Genomic DNA, 23,376 nt, shown 5'->3' with positions numbered 1-23,376 from the left:
TCGTCCGCATCACACGGCCTTGGCATACTACAGCTCCTCGTGGCCTTGGACGTCGTCGGTGTCGGCAATAAATGTCTTGGCCGCATCGGCCGCATCGGCCGCGGCACTGGCAACCTTCTCGGCAACACCCTCGGCGCTGGCTGTCTTCGTCTTGATCTTGTCCGGCTTGGGGACACCATCAATGGCCACGAGCTCCGTTTCAAACACTTGGAACACCAAAGTCAGCTTCGTCTTTGACTAATATCTGGCCGCAGCATGAATATGAGGGAATTTCGTACCAAGGGTCGAACCGGCCGGAATGGGGCCCATCGCACGCTGGCCGTAGCCGAGCTCGGGTGGGATTGTCAGAGTGCTGTACGAGATCCATGGTCAGCGAAGGCTTCGGGTCGGTGACCTTACACAGGCATGTCTGAGCGAGGCAACACTTACCGCTTCTCGCCTATGCACATGTCAAGAAGGCCTTGGTCCCATCTGGACGACATCTGTCAGTAATGGAGGGCGGCGGAGCAGAGGTGCGAGCTGGCTGACGAACCCCTTGATGACCTGCCCGCTGCCAAGCTTGAAGGTGAGCGGCTGGTTCCGGTCGTAGCCTGGGGAGGGCATGCTTGTCAGCTTCGCGGATTCGTATGTGTTTCAAGGCGGCAGATTGCATAATGGCCGCCGCCGGGCCCGTCCTGGAATATAGTGTCACATACTGGCATCGAACTTGTTGCCCGACTCGGCCAGGGTGCCCCTGTAATGCATTGACACTCTATCGCCATTCTGCGTCTTACGGTCGCAATCAACGGGCAGGGTAACGTCAATCTTGAGTCCGTCGGCGGCAGCGAGGCCGACGGCGGCAGATGCGACCAGGGAGACGAGGGCGGCGACCTTCATGATGGCGAGAAGAGGCGGGCTAGCGGCGGTGGACGGGGGTTGCCGGAGGAGGACAGCAAGGTGACTCTCGTGAGGCGTCGTCCGCTTGTGGCGAGGCGATGCAATGTGCGCGGACGTGAGTGCGGGCTGCCGTTGTGGAGGAGGAGTGCTGTGCGAGCACCGGCAGCTTGGTGATGCGGATGACGGGGGATTTGCTGGTCGCGACAATGGATGTTGCCAGCTTGCGCATTTCCCTCCGACGCCGAATTGCCGGCTGATCAGTGCGCGATTGGGCAGCCCGCTGGAGCTGCAGTGGTCGCGGGGCAGCACCCCGGGGGCGGTAGGGGACACGGCCAACGAAGCAGAACCCGACCCCACTGCGCCTCACTACCAATAAGGTAGGTAAGGTACCTGACACGGACTAACTTACTACTAGGTACCTGTAGTTGTAGGTCTCTCTCGTCCCTTGCACGAGCTGCCAGGTGGGCGGTGGGGTGTCCCGTCCATCCCATCCCATCCCTCACCTGTCACGTCTCCTCGATGAGGCGGCGCACAGCAGAACTCAGCAGCGTCGAAAGGCACCCGCGCTGATTGTCCACCTCACGTGCCACCGTCAAGACGTTGCGCTGTGCTGCACTCCAATTCTAGAAGGCCACCACCGTGAGAGCGGCGACTCCTACATCGAGTTCCCTGACTGACACCTGCAGCACAGTCCTGCAGGGACCATGCAAATAAACACACGCAGCTCTGGAGTTGCGAAGCGTCGAGGGGGCTCGCGGAGCACCACGACACCTTCAAGGCCTAGTGAGATCCATATCCATCCAGAAGCGCCTCATGCTGGCGGCAGGAAACACAGGCCAAAGACCGCAAGGCTCATGGTTCTGTTGACGCAAGCCCGATAGGCTGCCTGGCTCTCAACGTGTCCCGCCGCACTCTGAGCTGTGTAGCCGAGTGGACGAGTCGGTGCGAGGGCGGCGGGCCGTGTACCCCCCCCGCAAGACAAGACTGTCGACAAGTGGCGGGTGTTTCTGTCCCATGCCTTGGGCCACCCTCTCTCTCTCTATATGATTGTCCATCGTCTTTGTCCGCCCCCAAGTGGCCCCGCTAGCGCTGCCCATTGTGGCTCAGCAGGAACAAGCCCTCCAAGGGCGGTCGACTGCCTCGTGAACGTGGCGGAGCCGCTCAGGTCGGCACTTTGGGCATCGCCAGTGAAGCCATCGAGACCGAAAATGAGGCACATGACACGGCGCCCCTGGATCTGCTGTGCTGGCTCGTGTGCAAGCACAACACTTGGAGCGTTGGGGTTGAGCCTCAGTTGATGAGGCGGTGCACTGGGCTGGTCACTAAGAGGTACGTACGTAGTAGTTACTTGGTGTCTACGCGTAGTGTAAATGTCACTGTCCACATGTATACTGTATCTTATGCACATCAGGCCCCGACAAGTCCATTTCGTCCGCACATTTGCCCTATGTCAGTGAGTGATCTCGGCTGTCATGCCAGCCGTGAGGTCCTGGACGACTGCCGACCCTTACTACCAGGCGAGGATCGGCGGCCGGGAGAGAGTTGCTAGAATCCCATCGCTGCTGTGCAACAGCACAATGGCACAGCAGAAACCATTCATCCTGTCATGGCTTTGCGCGCCGTGAGCACAGAGGCACTCAAGTAATACCCAGGTACGAGGCATGTACAGAGTAGTTACATGCAGCATTGGGTTTGATGGCATCGGGAACCATGTCCGAAATCAGCGAGACCTGCTCCCTGTGGCTGCACACCAAGTCTACAAGCCCATCAGCGCATGCGAACGGTCAAGTGCTTCTTGCCTCACGACAATTGGGGTCCGTCCGGAGACGCCAATCCCAGTCCAGCCCCTGTGTAGGACCCAAGGCGAGGCAATGCTGCACAGGCCGGCTGAGGCGGGTTTTGCGTTGGTTGATGCGCGCTAACTGGGTGGAAGGAAGGACAGAAGGGTGGCATGGGTTGGGTGTTGGAGTTGTTGCCGCCGTGGTTGAAGGTGTGGTTGGGTTCTCCTCTCTTGTCGGCGCATAATAAGGGGCGGCAAGAGGCGACGGGAGGCTCCAGTGGATGGAGGGCGTTCAGCTGTCGGGGGTGGCGCTCTGCAGGAAGTTGTTTGGTTCCATGTCTGGATGGCGGATGGCAAGGCCACGGCGACGCCCGACGACGAGGCCCCCCGCCCCCCGGCACCGTTCTTGCGACACCTCAGCACCCGGAGATGGACGTCAACTGCCTGCGGTTGTGACCATGGAAGCAAACCCTGGCTGGGACAAACGGGGTCGAGGCTCAGTCGTCACCTACCGTACCCGCACGATGTGTTCGAAGGCGCGGAAACCGAGGCTCATAGTGCAGAAGCGGACCAGAAGGTGCAAAACCGCCTCGCTATCTGTATCGGTCGGGCACCAGGTCAGACTTAGGCGAGACTGCACAAGAAACCCTCGGTGGCGTGGGCTAGGTTAGTATGCTGCGCTTCCTGTAGGTAAGGTGCCTTGGGTGCGTAGAGGGAACCTGGGATGGACGACGACAACAGGTACTAGACGGACCCTAAATTCACCTCACGTACTTCGTTAGTACTTCGTAAAAGGTTAGCGCCGAAGGCATATACTGTACTGTACAGCAAGTACTTCGTAAGCTAGTAATAATTTTCCTGGCTACCAAATTACGGTAGGTCCTACCTACAGTATACAGCAAAGACGGTCCACCTGCTTCTGCTGATGGAAACCTGACGCGGCCTCTTCTGTGCGATTCCTTGCGTTTCTCAATGCCGCGGCCGTGAGCAAATGGGACACAGCCCGTCAATGCCGTCGCTTGTCCAGCCCAATTGGCATCGTCACGCCAGGGTCCTCTGCCTCCGGGCAAGCGCCGCTGGTGCCTAGATTTGATGCCGTTTCACCGTTCTCGTGTTGCTTGACCAGGCCTGGCTCTGGATCTTGGTCCAAATTGCTTTTTCCCGTCGGCCACCTCTGTCTGTATCGTTGTGAACGGACTTCTGCGCGCTCGCATTCGTGCCCTCGACTCGAGACACTCCCAGGTGTCCACGTACCCATTATGCCATTCTTTCTTTACCTGTAGCGACCATCTTGCCGCGCCCTCTTCCCGCAAGCGCACACGCACGCCAATCCCATCCCAGGGGAGGGGCAGCCGCCAGGGACCAGGGACCAGGAACCACAATGCATAGGACCTGGCTGCTGGGCTCTCAGGTTGGTCGTCGTTTGGACAGGTCGGGTGCCAGAGCCAAGGCACTGGATGGGACCCATGAATGCTCGGAGCCATGGCCGGGTCTCGCCCGCGATGGGGATTTCAATTGCTATGAGTACCTTGAGTACCTGGTAGCTGTGCCTGGTGGTATAAGGATCTACTACAGTGCTCCTTGGTGGTTCCTTGTCCCCTGACACTTGCGCCTGGGTTTCGCAAGCTCGGTGACCGGATGGCCCGCCTCGCCTTGTTGCATTCGCGCGCCGCGTCCCTCGGTCACCAGCCCAAAATTTCGGTGCACTGCGGACTGCATCGATGACACGTAGTACCTTGGTTGTAATTGTATTCAAAGGTAAGGACTTAGTACTTTAATAGGTACCTGACGTACCAAGACCCCCAGCAAGGTGCTCAGGTGGTGATCATTTAACCCCTACTGAAGCTACGATAGGTTTACTAAGTACAGCAAGTAGGTACCTTATAAGGCGGCAGGCACAGTTGGTCTATGGGTAGGGCGACGGCGTCGGGCTGTTTCTGGTGCCTGGATCGCGCCTGCATCCCTGCACACGAAGGAGGTGGAGGTTTCCATCCCCATTCATCATTACCACGGCTTGCTTGTTGGGCAAGGTAGACTGGCTGGCCCCCAACGAGGCCGTCTCTTTTTCGTCAGTGACCTACGTCAGTCTTGGGAGGGAGCCGCCTGGCCACAGCCACAACCGCACAGGCCGCCTTCCCACGTTGTTCACGGCCACAGACAGTGCGCTTCCACGGGCTGTATTCTGGACCTTGGCAACTACTCTCAGGTACCTTTCTCGGTAGTACTTTTCTGCCTACTACAGTACTAACCTCCTTTTGCCTTCCATACCCTACCTAGGTACCTTCACGCTATGGCAACGTACTTACCTGGGCACGTTGCTGACAGTACAGGTAATAAAGAGCCATGCCAAAGGTATTAGGGTACCTTGCCTACCAGATGGGAACGTACAGTGGGCGTATCTCCTCTTTGGGTGTTGCTCGCTTTAGTAGTTAGGTAGTACCTGTACTAGACCTCGAGCCCTGGGCAGGCAAGCTCGAGGCGCACGGGTCCAGCTGCCACAGGGGGCTGTGGGCAAGGCGAAAGCCTGAAGGACGAGTCCGGCGAGGGCGCGCGCACGCGCAAGCACCCGTTCAGTGTCAAACCTGGAATCAACCTTGGAAATCTCATTATTAGGTTGGGGTCTTCTACTGCTGCTGCTGCTCCCTGTGGGCGCCCTGTTCCCAGGTTCAATCGCCTGACCGCCCCCCCACCCGCCGGCGTTCCCGCCGCTGCGCTACCTACAAGGCCCTGCTGGCTCTCGGCATCTCTTTCTCGCCCCCGGCTCCCTCCCCCGGGGCATCCTCCCAGGACTTTCGTAGCACACATACCTCTAAGTACTACTAGGTGCGTAGGTACGTCAGTACGTTCAGCAGAGGTACGCGTACATACGTTGGAGTCACCGACCCAAGACCGAGCACAGTGGCCCGATCGAGCGGTTGGTGTACAACCCTTGTCCCCTTACCGAAGCCCCGAGCCCAGCCAAATGGCGTGACCCGCCGCTGCTCTCACGCCGCGGCCACCGGCGAGTGAGGCTTGCACGTCTCTGACTTTTGTTGACTCACTCGTGTGTAGTCGTCGCCGTCGCCCCTCGTCCTAGATGGGCCCTGCATTTTTACCTCGCACCCCCCTTTGTCACTCTGCTGGACCAGGGGGGGAAGGGGGGGCGTGTGTTCACACTCGTCCTTTCGCCTCGTTCTGCTTGTTACGCCATAATTCACGGGTCCTTGAAATGCTGCAAACGAGTCCGGCCTGCCTGGGCTTTTCACTTGCTCGTGTATAAAGGCTCGATCACTTTCATCCTCCTTTTTCAACTCGCTCCTTTCTCTTCTCAAAGATAAAAAGCAGCCACGTCTGACCAAGTCCAACAACACACAACCCGCTACCCCCCCGCCAGCAGTCAGCTCATCTAAGAGGCAACTCAAGCAACCAAGACCAAGTCCCAACAAACGCAACAATGGGCGGCTCTTACAAGGTCCACATCCACCAGGCCTCCTCGCGAGGCCACTCTGTTGGCAGCTCCTCCCACTCTTCTGGCACTGCTGCGTCTTCATCGGCCCCATCCACCCGCCAGTCCACGTCTTCGGGAACCCGCCGCGTGTACTCTGCTAGTAAGCTGCCCTTGCCCCTGCCACTCGGTTTCGTGAGCCTGACCCATTCTGTAGCTGGCTACACCTCCAATGTAGTTGGATCGTCCAACGGCGCTCTCGTCATGAACCACAACCAGACCGGCTATGTGGCCAACTCTCCCAGCCCGGGGTACGGCGGTGCTTACTACACGAGATGAGCTGCATGCCGTCAGCTAGCAACATGCGATATTCCTCCGTCTCTCCTCTCGGTTGGCAGCATTGTCGGCGTTCATGATCACTAGAATGGGAAAAGGCAACTTTTGATTTCCTTTGTTTCTGGGTCTCACGGTGGGCTTGTTACACACAAGGCCGGGGGTGTTGCTGGCTTCTATTTCACAGCGTGCGCCTCCTTGGTGAGGCTCATGTAAGTTATGTACTACTTGAACACGGCTATCGGGGAAACGGTGCACGGGAAATTTGACGCGTTCCTTTGTTGATTCTCGCGAATGTTGATGAAAGACTGGGAATAGATAGAGCACCGAGCAGCTGATTGCGATTTGACTGACAATTGAAGTCTGGTCCGGGCATCTTCAAAAAAAAAATAATAACTAGCATTCGTTCTTGCGTCGACCTTGACGATGAGTGACCCAGTCAATCGGTGGCTGCATGCGCGCGGGCCCCTGCTGCAGGAACTGGAGTGTGCCGATACGTCGCTGCCCGAGGATGCCTCGATACCTGACAATGCAGGGACCGGCTGCGAACGGTCCTGGGCGCGGGACGTGACTGGCGGTGACGTGACTGGCGGTGTTGGGCTCTCGCGTGAACGACGCTAAATCGCATTGGCAAACCAATTACGAAGTACGTGCTTTCGTAGCTGGTAAGCCATCCATCTGACGAATATCGGACACCCGGCGGCGCAGGTGGCAATTCCTAGGCTTCATGTGAACCAGCTTGCCATCACCGGGCCAGCTACCGCTGGTGTTTAGTGTGGTGCTGTGTCTGTGTGGCATCAATTCGCGCGCATGCGTGCATGTCAGACCTGCCAAAACAAAGGACGTATTCCCAAACCCATGGGAGCCTGGCCGATGTGGGCGGGATCCAAGGACGTGCGCAGTACAAACCCTTTCGCCCTCACCTTCTCGGAGGGACGACGATCAACGGCGCCACCGCCCCATCATCTCACGTCCAATGGCGCCCGGCCACCTCATTACGCGCCTCCCTCACGCTTGGCGTATTCCTCCTCAATCGCCTCCTCGTACTTTTGCTCCGCAGAACGGGGGTCCTCGTGCAGCACTCCACCCTTTACAAGGGCTTCAGGGTCTGGGCGATGCGAGATCTTGTCGTTGAGCTTATCCTCAAGCATGCTTCTTTCGAGCTGAGCAGGGTATGGACGTCAGCTCATCGTGCCAGGACAATCGTTGACGTCGCCTCCTCCTCCCATCCCAGCAAGGGTACCTGCTGTTCCTACTTGCAGCAGCGCGCGCATAGGCCAGGCCAAACAGGCTAATACTAACCTCTCTCTGGTGGGCGAGCAACCCGGGCGCGGCCGAGGATTCGGGGAGAATATTCTCTGAGGCGAGCCAGAGGCCCCCAGGGTCAGCAGACCATTCGATGGATGGGATGGGACGGGAGGTCGCTCCAGCGCGGCATATGGTGAGGCAAAGTGAGGCGAACGGGAGCTACAGGGGGTGCAAGCGCGAAGGCGTAGGCGTGGGCGTGGGCACGGGCGGGCATCACGGAGACTAACTCTCTACCAGCTCGGAACGGTTCGGCCGATGCATCAGATGGTTCTCAAGCGAATTCTTTCTGGCGTTATCGGGGCGGACAGGGGAGATAGGCGTCTCGTCGACGGGGGCCAGGTTGCCGCCCTGCTGCTGCTCGGTGGATTCGGCCATGGCGTCGGGCGGGGCGATCGCGTATCGCTAGTAATGGATGGCTGTTCGTAGGTAGTATTTGGATGGGAAGGATCGAATCGTTGCGCTCCTGTACTGGTGAGGCTGCAGAGTGCGGGCTCTCGGGGGTTCAGAGGTGCAGTGGTAGGATAGAGTGCGATAAGTCAGAGGAGAAGCAGGAGGAGAGGGGAGAGGGGGGAGGGGAAGCTCGGGCGGCAGGTGGTGGGAGGCAGGAATGCTTTATTGCCTCCAACTTGGCGGGGGGACTGGACTGGGCTCGATGCAGCCGTGCCCTGCATCATCCCCATGGATCTTGTCCGGGCAGCAGCAGCAGCAGCAGCAGCAGCAGCAGCAAACAGCCGGGCGCCGTGCTGGCGCTGCTTGTGCCCGCTGCCCTGCGGCGTCTGTATGCGCGCGTCTGCGGGCGCCGTCATGTCATGCGACCGCCGAGGTACTCTGCGTTACATTTTTCGCCGTTGTGCTACACGGCAGAGCTCGCACCGCGCCAGTCGTCATTGTGGGGGCCCCGGAATCGCACGCCTGGGGGCTAACGGACGCCGCCCAGCACATCGAACCACTAACGTTGAGCGGGGTGCTTGTCACAGTAGGAAACCTGGCGTGGCGCCGCGGGTTGCAGAGACGCACAGTGGGGGCTGCGACCTTGGAACCTTCCATTAAGTCAGCCCACCTTGATACCTCACCTCTCCTTTCACCTCACCTTGCCTCAGGCGAGGAACGCGGATCAGACCAAGCGCAGCAAGTAGGCAGGTAATAGGTGCCATCGCCAATCCCGTACCTGGAGGTGGCCCGGGCGTTCCCTCAGACTGTGCGTGGTACCTCGAGCACCTGTTGTCATCGAGTGGATTTGTGTGTACACCGCACCGGCACCGTCCACACTTCGGTGAGCGTGAGCGTTACCCCGCAGTCCCCGCAGTCGCACTGGCGTGCAGAGCCCGGCCTCCCGTCCCGTTCGCTCCGGTCGGTCACGGACTCTGTCTTCATTACCTACCACCCGACGCTGAATCAATGCGCCGTGGCGCTCCCCTTCACACACCAACACCATCAATATCCATCCAGCCTCGTGTGCAAGTCAGAGTGCTGTCGCCGACTTCCCTTCACCCGCGTTCCAATATCCTCACCGAAAGCCGCTGGGACGCCGCTCAGAAACACTCGGAGAGTATGCCTCCGCTCAATGATTTCAACATGATGGATCGATGTTGATTCGCCTTTTCGACGCGACGGCAAGTGTGTATGTCCGCTCCATGACCTGGCATATTATACCTCGTCTGCCGGGCGGGCGGGCGGGCAATACACATACGGAAGACCGCCTCGTCTTTGCAATAGATAGCCAACCCGAAATCGCTGAATCTAGACAGGACATAACCATATAACTATTGCATTGACATTTCACCAATGCTCTGAAGTGGCTTCAAGCAGTCGTCCTTGGCGTCCCCCTGGTTCATGTGGAGTTCCATGCGGCCCACTGTAGAAGCCTCCGGCCAGAGCCAAGTTTCAGTAGCTTAGTACGAAGTAACTACGTACTACCTAACGTTAGGCCGACATGACAGACCACCGCCCGTCCATCTGCCCACAATCGAGTCCTTGGACGCGCGCGACTGACATGGAGAACGAGGGTGCCCAACTGGGCGAGCGCTGGCGTTCTGTAGCGAGGAGGTCGCCGCTGATGACCCTAGACGGCGACCGAACGCAGACTCAACCAGATCCGGCGACCGGATGCCCGAGGGCACGATTGCTGAATCAGCGTCTTCACTGCTGGAGCCCCAAGATGCCAGACCTGCATCGCAGAAATACGCACCTCTGTATGAAGTACGTCAATGTAGTAGGCAGGGCCCGCCGCAGGTGCAGCCACATACGTCTGTTTGCCGTCTCCGTCCAACACAACACCTCATGGAACCCTGCCCGGTTGGGGCTGCGACCTGCTCCCGCTATAATTACCACCTGCACGCGTGGCGCTAGCGTCGTGCCCCGCTTGATTCGTGTGCAAGAAAGGCTGAGGCGTCGCGGAAAATTGTCGGCTTCGTCATCCCCAGCAGGCACCGCAGCGTCCCTCCCCTGGCTGCTCCAGTCCGATGCGCCGTCGCCCATCGCCGTCGCCGTCGTTGTCGCCCTCACCAGCCACAACGCCATCACCTCCCCCCCTTCGCGCTTCGCAATCTTCTTTCCCATCACTTCCTTCAAGCCTTGCTGATGCTTGAATAAACCCACTCATCTGGCGCTGCCCATCTCCCCTGTCCTCGCCCTTTACCCCCCCGCCTTTGCTCACCCGAGTCCCGGTGACCCGTCACCATGGTACGAGCCATCACCGACGTCCCTCGCGTTCTTTACCGCGTTGTTGCAGACCCGCTTACAATATTCAGGGTATATCCAGGCGTCCCAAGAACAAGGGCGCGCAGGGCGCGCAAGCTGACGCCTCCGGTGCACGCGGAGGCGCCGGCGCGAGACCCAAGAAGGCCACCTTCGAGGTCACCAAGAAGAAAGAAATAGGCGTATCCGACTTGACCTTGCTGAGCAAAGTCTCAAATGAGGCCATCAACGACAATCTCAAGAAGCGCTTCGAGGGCGGCGAAATATACACCTACATCGGGCACGTCCTGGTCTCCGTCAACCCCTTCCGCGACCTGGGCATCTACACCGACCACGTGCTTGAGAGTTACAAGGGAAAGAACCGCCTCGAGATGCCCCCCCACGTCTTCGCCATCGCCGAATCCGCCTATTACAATATGAAAGCCTATAGCGACAACCAGTGCGTCATCATTTCGGGCGAGTCTGGCGCCGGCAAGACCGAGGCTGCCAAGCGCATCATGCAGTATATAGCAAGTGTCTCGGGCGAACAGTCGGGCGATATCAAAAAGATCAAGGAAATGGTGCTGGCCACAAACCCCTTGCTGGAATCTTTTGGAAACGCAAAGACGCTGCGCAACAACAACTCGTCGAGATTCGGCAAATATCTCCAAATTCACTTCAACTCGAGGGGCGAACCTGTCGGCGCGGACATCACCAACTACCTCCTCGAGAAGTCGCGAGTTGTCGGCCAGATCGCAAACGAGCGAAATTTCCACATCTTCTATCAGTTCACCAAGGGTGCCTCGCGGCAGTACCAAGAGCTGTTTGGCATCCAGAAGCCCGAAACCTACGTCTACACAAGCCGCTCCAGGTGCTTCGACGTCGACGGCATCGACGATCTTGCAGAATTTCAAGACACTCTGAACGCCATGAACATTATTGGGTTGAGCCAGGCTGAACAAGATGAGATATTTCGTATGCTAGCCGCTGTCCTGTGGATTGGGAACATCCAGTTTCAAGAGGACCAGAGCGGCTACGCCGCAGTGGCAGATCAGTCCGTGGTCGACTTCGTCGCGTATCTCTTAGAGGCGACCCCCGAGCAGGTGGTAAACGCCATCACAATTCGCATTTTGACTCCGCGCAACGGCGAGGTCATCGAATCTCCTGGCAACCCCGCGCAGGCTACCGCCACCAGAGATGCCTTGGCCAAGGCCATATACAGCAATCTTTTCGACTGGATCGTGGAGCGCATCAATACATCACTCAAGTCTAGACAAGCGACGTCCAACTCAATTGGTATTTTGGACATTTACGGATTCGAAATCTTTGAGAAAAATAGCTTCGAGCAGCTATGCATCAACTACGTCAACGAGAAGCTCCAGCAGATCTTTATCCAACTCACCCTCAAGACCGAGCAAGAAGAATATGCCAGAGAGAAGATTCAGTGGACCCCCATAAAGTACTTCGACAACAAAGTCGTTTGTGACCTAATCGAGCAGGTCCGGCCTCCAGGCATCTTCTCGGCCATGAAGGACGCAACCAAGACAGCACACGCTGACCCTGCCGCCTGCGACCGTACATTTATGCAGAGCATCAATGGCATGTCGCACGCGCATTTGACGCCGCGCCAGGGCAACTTTATTGTCAAGCACTACGCAGGTGACGTGGCCTACACCGTCGACGGCATTACCGACAAGAACAAGGACCAGCTTCTGAAGGGCCTCCTAAATCTGTTCTCCAAGAGCGGGAACCAATTTATTCACACCCTTTTCCCTCACCAAGTTGATCAGGATAATCGAAAACAGCCCCCGTCGGCCGGTGACCGCATTCGCACCTCTGCCAATGCCCTGGTGGACACGCTCATGAAGTGTCAGCCTTCTTATATTCGAACCATCAAACCAAACGAGAACAAGTCTCCCACAGAATACAACAGCCCCAACGTTCTGCACCAGATCAAGTATTTGGGCCTTCAAGAGAACGTTCGTATACGTCGCGCCGGCTTTGCCTACCGTCAAGCCTTTGACAAATTTGTGGACCGATTCTTTCTCCTCTCGCCCGCGACGTCTTACGCAGGAGAGTACACATGGCAAGGATCTTACGAAGAGGCAGTAAAGCAAATCTTGAAGGATACCAGCATTCCCAAGGAGGAATGGCAACTAGGTGTCACCAAGGCATTCATCAAGGCGCCCGAGACGCTGTTTGCTCTGGAGCACATGCGTGATCGATACTGGCACAACATGGCCACCCGTATCCAGAGGATGTGGCGGGCGTACCTAGCATACCGCGCCGAGTCAGCCACTCGCATCCAACGAATGTGGAGGAAGAAGAGGACCGGTGCCGAATTCCTGCAGCTGCGTGACCAGGGCCATCGCGTGCTGCAGGGCCGCAAGGAAAGGCGAAGAATGAGTCTCTTGGGCTCCCGCAGATTTCTCGGAGACTATTTGGGCATAAACGCGTCCAGTGGGCCAGGCGCTCACATCCGCAACGCTGCAAACATTGGATCTAACGAGCGGGCCGTGTTCTCTTGCCGCGGCGAGATTCTCGAGGCCAAGTTTGGACGGTCCAGCAAGCCAAGCCCGCGGATCATCGTTGTGACCAACAGCAAGTACTACATCATTGCTCAGATCCTGGTAAATGGCCAGCCCCAAATCTCGGTGGAAAAGGCCGTTCCACTTGGAGCCATCAAGTACATCGGCGCTTCCACCTCCCAGGACGACTGGTTCTCCCTTGGCATTGGGTCTGCTCAGGAGCCGGATCCCCTGATGAACTGTGTCTTCAAGACCGAGATGCTCACCCAGATGCAACGATACATGCCGGGGGGTTTCAACTTGAAGATTGCGGATGTGATTGAATATGCCAAGAAGCCAGGCAAGATGCAACAAGTCAAGGTCATGAAAGACTCGCAACAGCGCGCGGACTTCTACAAGAGTGGTGCCGTCCACACGCATCAGGGAGAGCCACCCAACTCAGTCTCAAGGCCGACACCAAGGGCGAAGCCCGTGCCGCCTCGGCCTATTACACGGGGTAAACTCATCAAGCCCGGCGGCCCTAGCGGGCGGCCTTCTCGACTCACTGGCAGCCGAACTGTGCAGCCGAGACCAGGCGCAGGCGGTGCCCGAGCAGTGCCCCAACCCCCTGCAGCCGTAACAACTGCATCGCAAGCTGCGTCGAGGGCGCCGGTCCCTACGCCGGTGCCAACACCCTCCCCAGCGGCCGCGGCGACAGCACACAAACCGCTTCCGAGCCACACCCGGAACCAAGGAAGCAATGGGGGAGGTAGCGCAGCGCGTGCGCCTCCGCCTCCGCCACCCGCCGCTCCCCCCGCAAAGCCCAAGATCATGGCAAAGGTTTTGTACGACTTCGCTGGTCAAAGGGAGAACGAGTTGTCTATCAAGGCAGGTGACGTCATTGAGATAGTTCAGAAAGAAACGAATGGTATGTTCAGCCCGTGTGCCATGATACTGTCGCGCCAAACTCGAGCTAACTCGTTGTCAGGGTGGTGGTTAGCCAAGAACGCCCAGGGACAAGCTTGGGTGCCGGCGGCGTACGTAGAGGAGCAGGCAGCTCCGGCACCGGCACCTCGAGCTCCTCCAGCCCCCCCTGCCGCCAAAGCGAAGCCTCCCGCGCCGCCCGCCAAGCGCCCGGCTGCTGGGCGCAAGCCTGCTGATCTCGGCCAGCGAGATTCAGGCATGAGCCTCAATGGGGCCAGCGGGTCCGACGGCAGCCGTAGCAACACGCCCACGCCCAGCCTAGGGGGCAGCTTGGCAGATGCGCTCTTGGCTCGCAAGAACGCCATGCAGAATAGGGAGAAAGATGACGACGACTGGTAGATGCGGCACGATCTCAACGCCTCATGACCTTGCGAAACGTCGATAGATGTTCAGAGCCCAGAGATCTTGCTCCGGGCACGCTTGCTTAGACGGAATCAGTTTCTTGCGTGGACCAGTTCATGGCATTCCAGCATGCTCTAGGGGGCAACGGACGGTGTGCATGTGACGGGTATATATGGGATCGACGCTGGCGATGAGGGCAGTGGAAACAGTGGCGATTCGCATTGGCCGTTTTCAGAAGCAGTTCTTATTCGGCACTTAGAATCTCAAATTGATACAAGCAGAGTCTCTGATGGGGCTACGATTGTCTTCCTGATGCCTCAAGCAAGGCCTGTTCTACAACATCAAAGTTGAAATGAGTCTCGGAACAGGACTCACAAAATATCATCGCCTTTATGGTACACTTTTCTCCGACGCAACAACTCTCCTAAAGGCACGTCATCATCGCTAAGCGCGCCGAGATCGGCAGCATTCTCTGCGTCCTCATCCACACCAAAGTCTCGAAGTCGCTCACCGTCTGAATTCGCCCATTCGGCGGAGTCGAGTGAGTGCTGATCGTATACGTCGTCGAGGTCGTCGGCATCATCGCCAATGGCATCAAAACCATCCACTTCCTCCAATTCCGCGAGAAGCGTCTTTCTTCGTCTTTCGTCTTGCTCCTGCCGCTCCCTAAATGCTCTTTTCCGCTCCTCTGAGCTCAAGTTCGCGTCTCGCATCTCGGCCCCATAGTCTCTTCGAGCCGCGGGCCATGGCCTTGCTGCTCGTCGGAGCTTTTCCGGATCGGGTGGAGGCCACATGCCTTCTACCCGATTGAAACCGTTCTCCTCCCAATTCCAGCCACTGCCTTTGCTGTCCTTGCTGACGTAGGGGTTGCCCGCTAGCGGATAGAACCAGAGTAGAGCGTTTGGCGTGCCCATGGCTTGAGCCATATTTGAGAAGAAGCCAATGTCATAGGGAAACTCGACCCTTTCGAACCGAAACGTATCGCCGTCAGCTCCTGTGATATCCCACCAGTCGCGACCCCCTCGCTCGAGCACCGCCTCGTGCCGCTCAAGTTCCCACCCCTCAATCATTGTGCAATTGAAGATCCACGATTTGAGAGTCGATATGAGCATTATTGCCAGCGCGAGGCTTGTGAAGAAGCATATCAACGATGTTAGGGCGAGTCCAATGAGGGCCTCAATGGTCGGTCCAAGATATGCGGGCATGTGGCGAGCCTCCCAAAGAGCAAAGAAACGCTGCCACAGGAGCGATCCGAGCATCCAGAGAGACAGATTGGCGTATACCAGAAAGCGAAGGAAGTGCGGGAAGGTTGTCATGGACACGCAGTTTCGGGTCCACGGGCAATGATGGTCCATCTTGGGGATGCACCGGCCACAATGGCGACAGTGGTGTGCCCTGGGGGGCTTGGGAGCATTGCATTTCTTGCACCAGTTGCCGTCCGCCTCGATCACCCTGTCTGTGAAGTCGTATCGCCCGGGGTCAACCGTGACCGCCTTGAAGTAGGAATACCAGAGGCATAGTAGAAGGGTATTGAAAATGAGGGATTCGTTCTTCGAGGGCGGCCCGGGCTCGAGAGTCGAGTGATGGAAGATGTATTGCGAAAAGTAGCTCAGGAAGGCAATGAGCAGACAGACGGCGGGCACGGCCAGGTTCTGGATCAGCGGCGCATCGTTGAAGCCTGCCATGACGCCGGGCAACGGCAAGGGAGGGGCTGGTAAGGATCAACGGTCCATTGGCCCGGCGACTTCCCCAACGACACGATGGTCTGTGATGCGCGAGACGCGGATACGAAAATGCGAGCAGCGTCGGGCTGAGTTTGTTGACAGGATTTGCGAGAGTGGATGGGAAGAAAGAAGGAAGTTTCCATACCTGCGTACTACCTTGTCTTGTGTAGGTACGAGGTGCTAGAGTTACAGGACTGGCGCGTCGCGCGCGCTCGCCCCCGCTTATGTAACAGCCGTGTCAATCGGCAAGCGGCCCAGGCATTTCGGCGGCCGCGAGCTCCTTATTCTCGAAGCAATTTCCTTGTCAGACTGGCGCTTGATCTCGATGCCATGTCGGATCGTGTGCGAGATTCCATTACATGAATGACAGCATCGGCTTACCGTCCCTGCACCGTGTATGTGCAGTGAGCCTGCCATGGCTCGATATGGGACCGTGCAACTTCTTGCCTTGAGGTACCAGCCGCCAACGAGTCCCTGCTCACGCGGGTAGGATCTTGTCGTGCTAACGGCGTCAGTTGTTTTTTATCATTCGGCTACATCTCGAGTTCACTGGAAAGGCACTCATTGACCGGTGAGCGCAATGCCAGATTCCCGTTGTTGTCGTCGTCGTCGTTGTTGTTGTTGTTGTTGTGTTAGAACGGTCCCTTGCTGATGCCTCAGACAGAGAGACCACGCCTATCAACCCTCCTCGTGTTGCTCTTGTCGGGAGCCATATGCTTCCTGGCAAGCTACCTTTCCAAGTGGCTACCTGGCGCAGAGGGGCGATTTGTCGCTGGGCATCGTCAACCTCACGATGTGTCGTTGCTAGACTTGGCACCAGATGAGGCGTTATCCAAGGGCTTAGCCAGTCATGGTCCTAACTGCCCCAGGAGATACACTCTGCCGGTGCTGGTTCTATGCATAGTCCTGCGGCTGGAGATCTTCCACCGCGTCAACTACGAGCAGCAATGTGCAAGCCCGGGAATCGAGGTGGGTGAACAAACTTCCCCTACGCAATGTCCCTGAGCCCGTCCTGACCATACGAGCCAGTCATTTCTCTGCCTTCTGTTGATCGCCCATGAGTTATTCGCGAGTAGGAGTCGATGGGGCGTCCCACACTCGGACGACTCCGATGACCCTTGGCGCAGCTGCTTCGATGACCTCCACGACTGGTTCACGGGGCCACGCATCACCATGACCTTCATGGTGGTGAGCGCCTGTGTCTTCTCGCTCGGCACGTATCTTTCCGTCTCCCAGACGATGAGGTCAACCTACGTGTGTTTTGGTCCTGTCGACAGCAGGACACAGACCGTCTCCCTGCAGCTCGTGGGCTTGGTGCTTGATGCCACCATTGTCGCTCTTCTCTGGCGAGTACTGGCCTGGACACGGACCACCAAGTTGAAGCTGCGCATCCTAGGGAAGATCCTATTTCTCTCTTCCTCCATGATTGCCTTATTCTGGATTGCAGGCACTGTCCTAGGCGGTACTCGTCGGTTCAATGTGGCATTTGGGTCGTTGTATGGGTTCGATATTCTGAAGGACAGCGCAGCCTTTGCCACGCTCATCATCTCCGCCTCATTTTGGACCTGCGAGACGTCTACAATAACGTCATCAGGGGTCGTAACTTTTCTCGTCGGCGCCTGGGCCTCGACCATGAATGTCCTCGCTCTGGGCAATTGGGCACACAGTTCCCGAGCAAGCGGCCTGGTGCCGCTCTGGCTCGTTGCAATTGGGACCGTTCTTTTCACTTATACCCATGATATCCGAGCTGTTCTCTTCATCAGGCGTATAGCTTTGGCGGGCCTTCTCATGGCACTGATTATCGCGGCAACCATTTTCTCCTTCACCAAACGGCTTGAAATCTTTGAAAAACGCCATCCTATCAACGACCTTATATACGATGCACAGACAAGGCATGAGCGCTGGCTAGTTGGAGTGTCAACGAGCAAGACGCTCGCGGCAGCCACAATGATCTACGAAGAGCGTCATGCTGGCAAGGTGGCACCTCCCAACTTCGCTGAGTGGTACCAGTTCGCATCGGGATCGCCCATAACCGACAACTTTGCTCAAATCGATAGAGATCTTGCCCCATTCTGGAAGTTCTCGCCAGAGGAGCTGCGGAAGCGGGTGGACGCCATGATTGGGTACGAGGGCATTGCCACAATCACCATCGAAAATGGCAGCGTAAGCAGAAGCGACGCGGGCAACGACGGCGACAACCAGGATTTGGACGAGGTCGCGAAAATGATTGAGAAGTTCTCACAACATATGCCAGACATGGTTCTGCCCATTAACCTTAGCCCAACACCTCGGATCCTGCCGTCCTGGCGGGATGTCCAGCTGGGGGGTCACGCAGATATGGGCTCCATTGTGAGCCTCATATCAAAGAGGTCGACGGGAGTCGATGGAACAGCAGCAGACGACCTCGATGTAAGACAGGAGCAGGTTGTGTCTCAAGAGCTGAACTGGGGTATCACTTGGGCGAGCGACTTTCGACAGCTACTGGCGGACGCTTGTCCTCCCACCTCACCAGCCAGGTCGACTCCGCACTGGAACATTGGCCAATTCTGCGACAAATGTGTTCGTAGGCACTCGCGTGGCCAGTTTCTGAGCGACTTTGAGCGCTCTTTGCAAGTTTGCGAGCAGCCAGATCTCATGCATTTGCATGCCTTCTCCATGACGAACTCGAGGTCGGCGCCAATCCAGCGGCTGCTTCCACTGTTCGGGCCTTCCAAGACGGACAACTTTGGAGACATAGTTATTCCGATACCCAAGTCTAGACTCGTGCAGCCGGACAGTTCATGGCATTTCCCACGGCGATATGACAGCCTGTTCTGGAGAGGATCCGCTGGAGAGGACGCACAAAACGGCCAAGCACTTCGAGGCAGCCACAAATTTCGACTCTTGCATCTGACTAGGAAGCCTGGGGGGCGGGACGAGGTACGCATGGTTTTGCCAACACCAGGAAAGACGGATCAGTTTAGGACCGAACGCGTTGCGGCAGCTGAGGCCAGCAATGCCATGCCTTTTGCCGTGGGCATCGACGACTACTCGGGTTGCAAGGGGAAGAACTGCGAGCTCTTGAAGAGTGCGTTTGGCACTGAAACAAAGACGGAGGAGCCCTTGGAATACCGTTATGTTCTGCTTACAGACGAGGACAACGGGCCGCCCACACAGATGCTGCGCACCATGCAGTCAGGGAGCGTGCCGTTCGTGTCGACAATCTTCCGGACGTGGTACACGGAGCGGATCCAGCCATGGCTGCATTTCGTGCCGATAGACGTGAGGTACCACGCGCTGCACACGACGCTGTCCTACTTCACCGGGACGGAAGACCGGCCGAAGATGAATGGCCGTGATACGGCCCTGCGGGGCCGCATAGGCGACGCGGAGTGGATCAGCCAGCAGGGCCAGCGGTGGGCGGCGAAGGCGCTGGGCAACAGAGACATGGAAATCTACCTGTTTCGGCTGCTTCTCGAATGGGGCCGGCTGATGGACGACAGGCGCGGCGAGATTGGCTATCGTAAAGGCCAGAATGGCGACTTTGAAAACATTGGGTGGACTCGATAGGCAAAGGGGAAAAGAAAGGGGAAGGGCGAAAGGGGGGGCTTTTTGCCGGTCAGTATGGGATAGGACGTGTATGTAACTTACGGGCTAGTGCGAGGGTGTAGCCACCCACCAAGGTATAGACGGACAAGCAAGGGCGTTGGGGGAGTCGAATAACAAGTTCCCAGACGACAAGGGGCCTACGATGGCAGCACCTTTGGCCGGGCGCAAGGCGTATATGGTATGGAGCGCCACGAAGGTGACGAGGTGGCCGGTTGTCGGTGCTGGCGGCATCAGCCATGGTTGCACGGACTGGCAATAAAGGGCATGGCGTCGTTGCAGCACCCAGACGTCAATCTGCCGTGGCGGGGTTCGCGCCCCCAAGGCCACACGTGAGCGCGGGCGGATCGTTGCATGCATGAAGAAGGTCGACGACAGGCCGTGATGTCGCATCGTGGATTCATTCAGGTGGGAAAGGAAAGACGCCAGTCCCGGGAAGGGGCGGGGGGGGGGAGGCGAAGGCGGTGTGGGCGGAGGAGGGTGGTTGATGGTGATGGTGATGATCATGGTGGTCAAGGTCGTGGGTGCGGGAACGCGTGCAGATTCTTGTCTGGTATTGGTATCCCGGGGCCATGTGTAATTTTTCCCCCCCTGCCCCGTGAAGTTGCAAGGTTCCAACGGTAGAACAGGGTACAGTAGGCACGTTACCAAAGCAAAAGTAATTACTACCACGAGAAGAAGGACGCGGTCCGTAAATACAACATGTATTTCGTATGTGGTTTTCCGTACTTGTTATTCCAGCAAGTTGAGCCAGACAGACACCCCTAATAAACATGATGGAAAAGAAAAAAGGGGGGATCTAAGCAAACCCATTCATCACGCGACAGACAGCCTCAGGAATCGAGAGACGAAGTCGGGCTCCCCGCGGGTCATGATGCCGGGTGGCGGCGCGCGCGGTGTGCCTGCGACTGCGAGTGTCAGCGACATCCACCCCGTCCGTCCGCCTTTGCGGGCGACAGCGGGAACGCAGCACGCACGCATGCACGCGATGCGTAAGATGCCTAGAATAAAAACCAGTTGAGCCTAATAGGGTCAGGTACAGTACCCAAGAGTACGAAGTACTAACGAACGGGCAGTGAGTGAGTGAGAGTGTGTGCGTGTGTGCATGGCGCCTCGCGGCCGCGACCCGCTCGACTTCCCCCCCTTTTTTTTTTTGCCCCCAAACATGACCCCCAAAGGCATCACCAAGTTTCCAATAATGATGGGGTGCCTCGGATGCCTCCCTGCCAGTGGCTGGGCCTTTGCGCGAGCACCACACCGCATGTATACGGGGAAGGTGGTGTCAAAACGATTGCCTTGGTACACACTCACTAAAAGTGAGTCAGTAGGTAAGAATGTTACCTACCGCCGTGCGTGCATGACAAAGGCAGAGCGCTCGCACTCGAGGTCGGGGGCACATCCCTACGTTAGTATCATGCATAGGCGGCGGGCGGGCGGCCCCGCTCACCTATCTAACGTTAGTACCTATACTGTAACTACCTTACCCCCGCCGGTGTGGGCAGACAGAAGCGACAACCAGCCCGTTTTGTCTGGGCATGACCGTCGCCCGCCTTTCCGTCAGGTGGGATGCACGGGCTCTGGCGTCATCAAACAAAGCACCTCTCGGCACATGTGTGCGTCTTTGTGCTCTTGCGCGGGCGCGACTGTGTGGTGCGTGTGAGTGAGTGAGTGAGTGAGTGTGTGTGTGTGTGTCTCTGTGAGGAGGCGAACGAACATCGGAAAAGCGCCTCGCCGAGATGAGCACAAGTGCAGCCGAGCAGCATCCACGCACGAGCACCCAAGTACATACACACAGTGACTACACACCTGCCTCCATGTTCCCGCAGGTTGCAGCGTTTCGCGTCGGCGTCGAACCTCGGTGAGAGCCGGGGTCTTTGCTGGCGGGCCGTTGTGTGTGTGTGTGTGTGTGTGTGTGAAGATGCGCATGTGTGTGTCAGACTTTTTGCTCGCGGGCCCAATGTGCTATGTACTACTAGTGGAGGGACAGCGAGCGAGCATCTCAGTTGCCGCCCATGGCGGGATCCAGAGACGCCATGTGGCGGCGGGCCGGACAAGAGAGGTTGCTCGCTGACGAGCCAGTGAGAGAGATGCGGCATCTGAACGATGCATGATGTACAGTATAGATGATGATACAAAGCAGCCCCCCCCCTTCCCCCCAGCGCGGCGCGAGAAACTGTGCAGCCTTCTTTGCTGGCTGTTGCAGCGACAGGATTCAGGGATTCAAGCAAGATACCCCAAGGTAAAGGCATCACACCACCCGCCGACTCATTACCCACCTATCTGGCTACGATGTATGCCCAAGGCCGTCGTACGCTCGCTCGGGCCGAAAATCTTAGTAGTATGCACATAGACAGTAAGGCAGTCTGTGTAGTCCACGCTTGCCTAGATCGTTAGCCACCTACGAAAGCGCGTAGCCGTGGTTCGTCGGACGGGCCCTACCGACAAGGAACGGCATGTGCTGATGTCCACAGCTTGCGCGTGGGTGGACCGGGGAGGGCGCATTGCCCTCTCACCGAGGAGGTCCCTCCCAATCGGGGTCAAGTAGTAACGTATGTGAGTTACTACCTCACGAAGCAGGAGAGCGCCTCGTGCAACACGCCCGGCACGGCGCTCCACCGCAGTGCTCCGAAGACGCCCGCCCGCCCGGCGCCCATTGACGTGATCATCAGAATCGGCGTGTAATATTCGTATGCATCTCGGGCATGAGCTGGGCGGACCAGCTTCTTCTGTTATACGTGGGGAAGCGGCGCAGCGTTCAACTTTGACAAGCAGAGTCGAGACAACGCGGTGACTGTCTACAAAGGTTAGCTCTGTCGATGCCGCGTCAAGTACGAAATACGCACGTACGTATCGGATCCAGGCCAAGGAACATTGCTGCCACCGCTGATAGAGACCGACGCTGTCGGTGTGCCAGGGACGCGAGGTTCCGTCCCTTGATCTACCAAACACGTCAGGCCTCGCGGGACATGCATCGTGTGCATCTCGTAATGTCGAGGACGAGGCCCTCGGCGTCAACCGCCCGCGTCCGCCCTCCTCGGTCGTGCCACGTCAAGGCAAGGAATGCCATTGGATCGGAACCAGATCGGTCTGGCGGCCTCCAAGCATCTCATAATACAGTGTGTACGTATGTATCAGGTGCTTGTCGTGCTGCTGCTTTGCTGCTGCATCTGCGAGCGCTGTTCGAGGCCGGGGGGAGGGGGGTCGGCAATGTCGCCAGCGCTCCCCGTCCCCCACCGTTCTCTGTTGTTCATACTACCTCATGTACCTGCGCCGTTTGTGACCCATTGCATTGCTCTTTCTTGGGCATTCGGAGTGGTCACTCACCTGCCCTAATGCACCGCACGCACTCGCCAGCTTGCGGTATGCATGGCATGGCGTGCAGCGAGTGGACATGCCCGAGAGACAGACAAGCCCCAGGCACAGCATGCCGACGGCGGAGGTGGTGGCCCCCCTGTGGCTGGGGCAGTTGGGAGGACTGCTCCGGTGAGGCTTTTCACCCGTTCCGCTTTGGAATTATCCTGCGTCTCTGGTGGCTTCCGATGGCGCAACGACCTTGGTTGGCGCGCTTCGCTGCACGCCCTGCCCCGTCCCCAGCTGCAGCCTGACCGTCGGCCCGTTGCATTCTGACAAAGATCCTCGTAGTGCTGCGTGCGTGCTGTACAGTACTTACTGTACATGCTAGTAGTAGATGGAGAGCTCTGGGCACAAGACGGCGGCCATGCGACTGAGACCGGCCGTTCCCGCCAAGCCGGCACGACGAGAAGCCCGCATCGTGGCCCCTGGCTGGAGTGGACTGGACGGGGGCGGGACCTAATGTGTGATGACGTGCGGGGGGAC

General features: G+C 57.8%; 6 protein-coding genes across 6 annotated transcripts; 3 read left to right on the top strand and 3 right to left on the bottom strand.

Annotated features, from left to right (window-relative positions):
- Nucleotides 1-27: 27 nt before the first annotated feature.
- On the bottom strand, nt 28-876 carry FPR2 (Peptidylprolyl isomerase; the record flags this gene model as incomplete). Its single annotated transcript, XM_047991147.1, has 5 exons — nt 28-206; nt 279-352; nt 430-471; nt 533-590; nt 696-876. The coding sequence occupies 5 exons, from the start codon at nt 874-876 to the stop codon at nt 28-30; spliced, it is 534 nt and encodes a 177-aa protein (XP_047847157.1).
- A 4,806-nt stretch (nt 877-5,682) lies between these two features.
- Nucleotides 5,683-6,943, top strand: JDV02_009481 (uncharacterized protein). Its single transcript, XM_047991146.1, has 2 exons — nt 5,683-6,243; nt 6,298-6,943. The coding sequence occupies exons 1-2, from the start codon at nt 6,090-6,092 to the stop codon at nt 6,417-6,419; spliced, it is 276 nt and encodes a 91-aa protein (XP_047847156.1). The 5' UTR covers nt 5,683-6,089; the 3' UTR covers nt 6,420-6,943.
- A 465-nt stretch (nt 6,944-7,408) lies between these two features.
- On the bottom strand, nt 7,409-8,096 carry JDV02_009480 (uncharacterized protein; the record flags this gene model as incomplete). The annotated part of the gene is made up of 3 exons (XM_047991145.1): nt 7,409-7,576; nt 7,716-7,771; nt 7,949-8,096. The coding sequence occupies 3 exons, from the start codon at nt 8,094-8,096 to the stop codon at nt 7,409-7,411; spliced, it is 372 nt and encodes a 123-aa protein (XP_047847155.1).
- A 2,002-nt stretch (nt 8,097-10,098) lies between these two features.
- MYO1_1 (class II myosin) lies at nt 10,099-14,785 on the top strand. Its single transcript, XM_047991144.1, has 3 exons — nt 10,099-10,403; nt 10,472-13,832; nt 13,893-14,785. The coding sequence occupies exons 1-3, from the start codon at nt 10,401-10,403 to the stop codon at nt 14,225-14,227; spliced, it is 3,699 nt and encodes a 1,232-aa protein (XP_047847154.1). The 5' UTR covers nt 10,099-10,400; the 3' UTR covers nt 14,228-14,785.
- PFA4 (Protein S-acyltransferase) lies at nt 14,440-16,478 on the bottom strand. The gene has a single exon (XM_047991143.1). The coding sequence runs from the start codon at nt 15,913-15,915 to the stop codon at nt 14,602-14,604; it is 1,314 nt and encodes a 437-aa protein (XP_047847153.1). The 5' UTR covers nt 15,916-16,478; the 3' UTR covers nt 14,440-14,601.
- On the top strand, nt 16,251-20,208 carry JDV02_009477 (uncharacterized protein). Its single transcript, XM_047991142.1, has 4 exons — nt 16,251-16,407; nt 16,470-16,525; nt 16,619-16,923; nt 16,984-20,208. Exons 1-4 carry the CDS (start codon nt 16,352-16,354, stop codon nt 19,501-19,503), a joined length of 2,937 nt encoding a protein of 978 aa, XP_047847152.1. The 5' UTR covers nt 16,251-16,351; the 3' UTR covers nt 19,504-20,208.
- Nucleotides 20,209-23,376: the final 3,168 nt, after the last annotated feature.

This window comes from Purpureocillium takamizusanense, chromosome 9 (assembly GCF_022605165.1).
Source record: "Purpureocillium takamizusanense chromosome 9, complete sequence".
Taxonomy (NCBI): domain Eukaryota; kingdom Fungi; phylum Ascomycota; class Sordariomycetes; order Hypocreales; family Ophiocordycipitaceae; genus Purpureocillium; species Purpureocillium takamizusanense.
The sequence above is the reverse complement of the archived record's forward strand: the minus strand, read 5'-3'. Positions and strand labels throughout refer to the sequence as shown.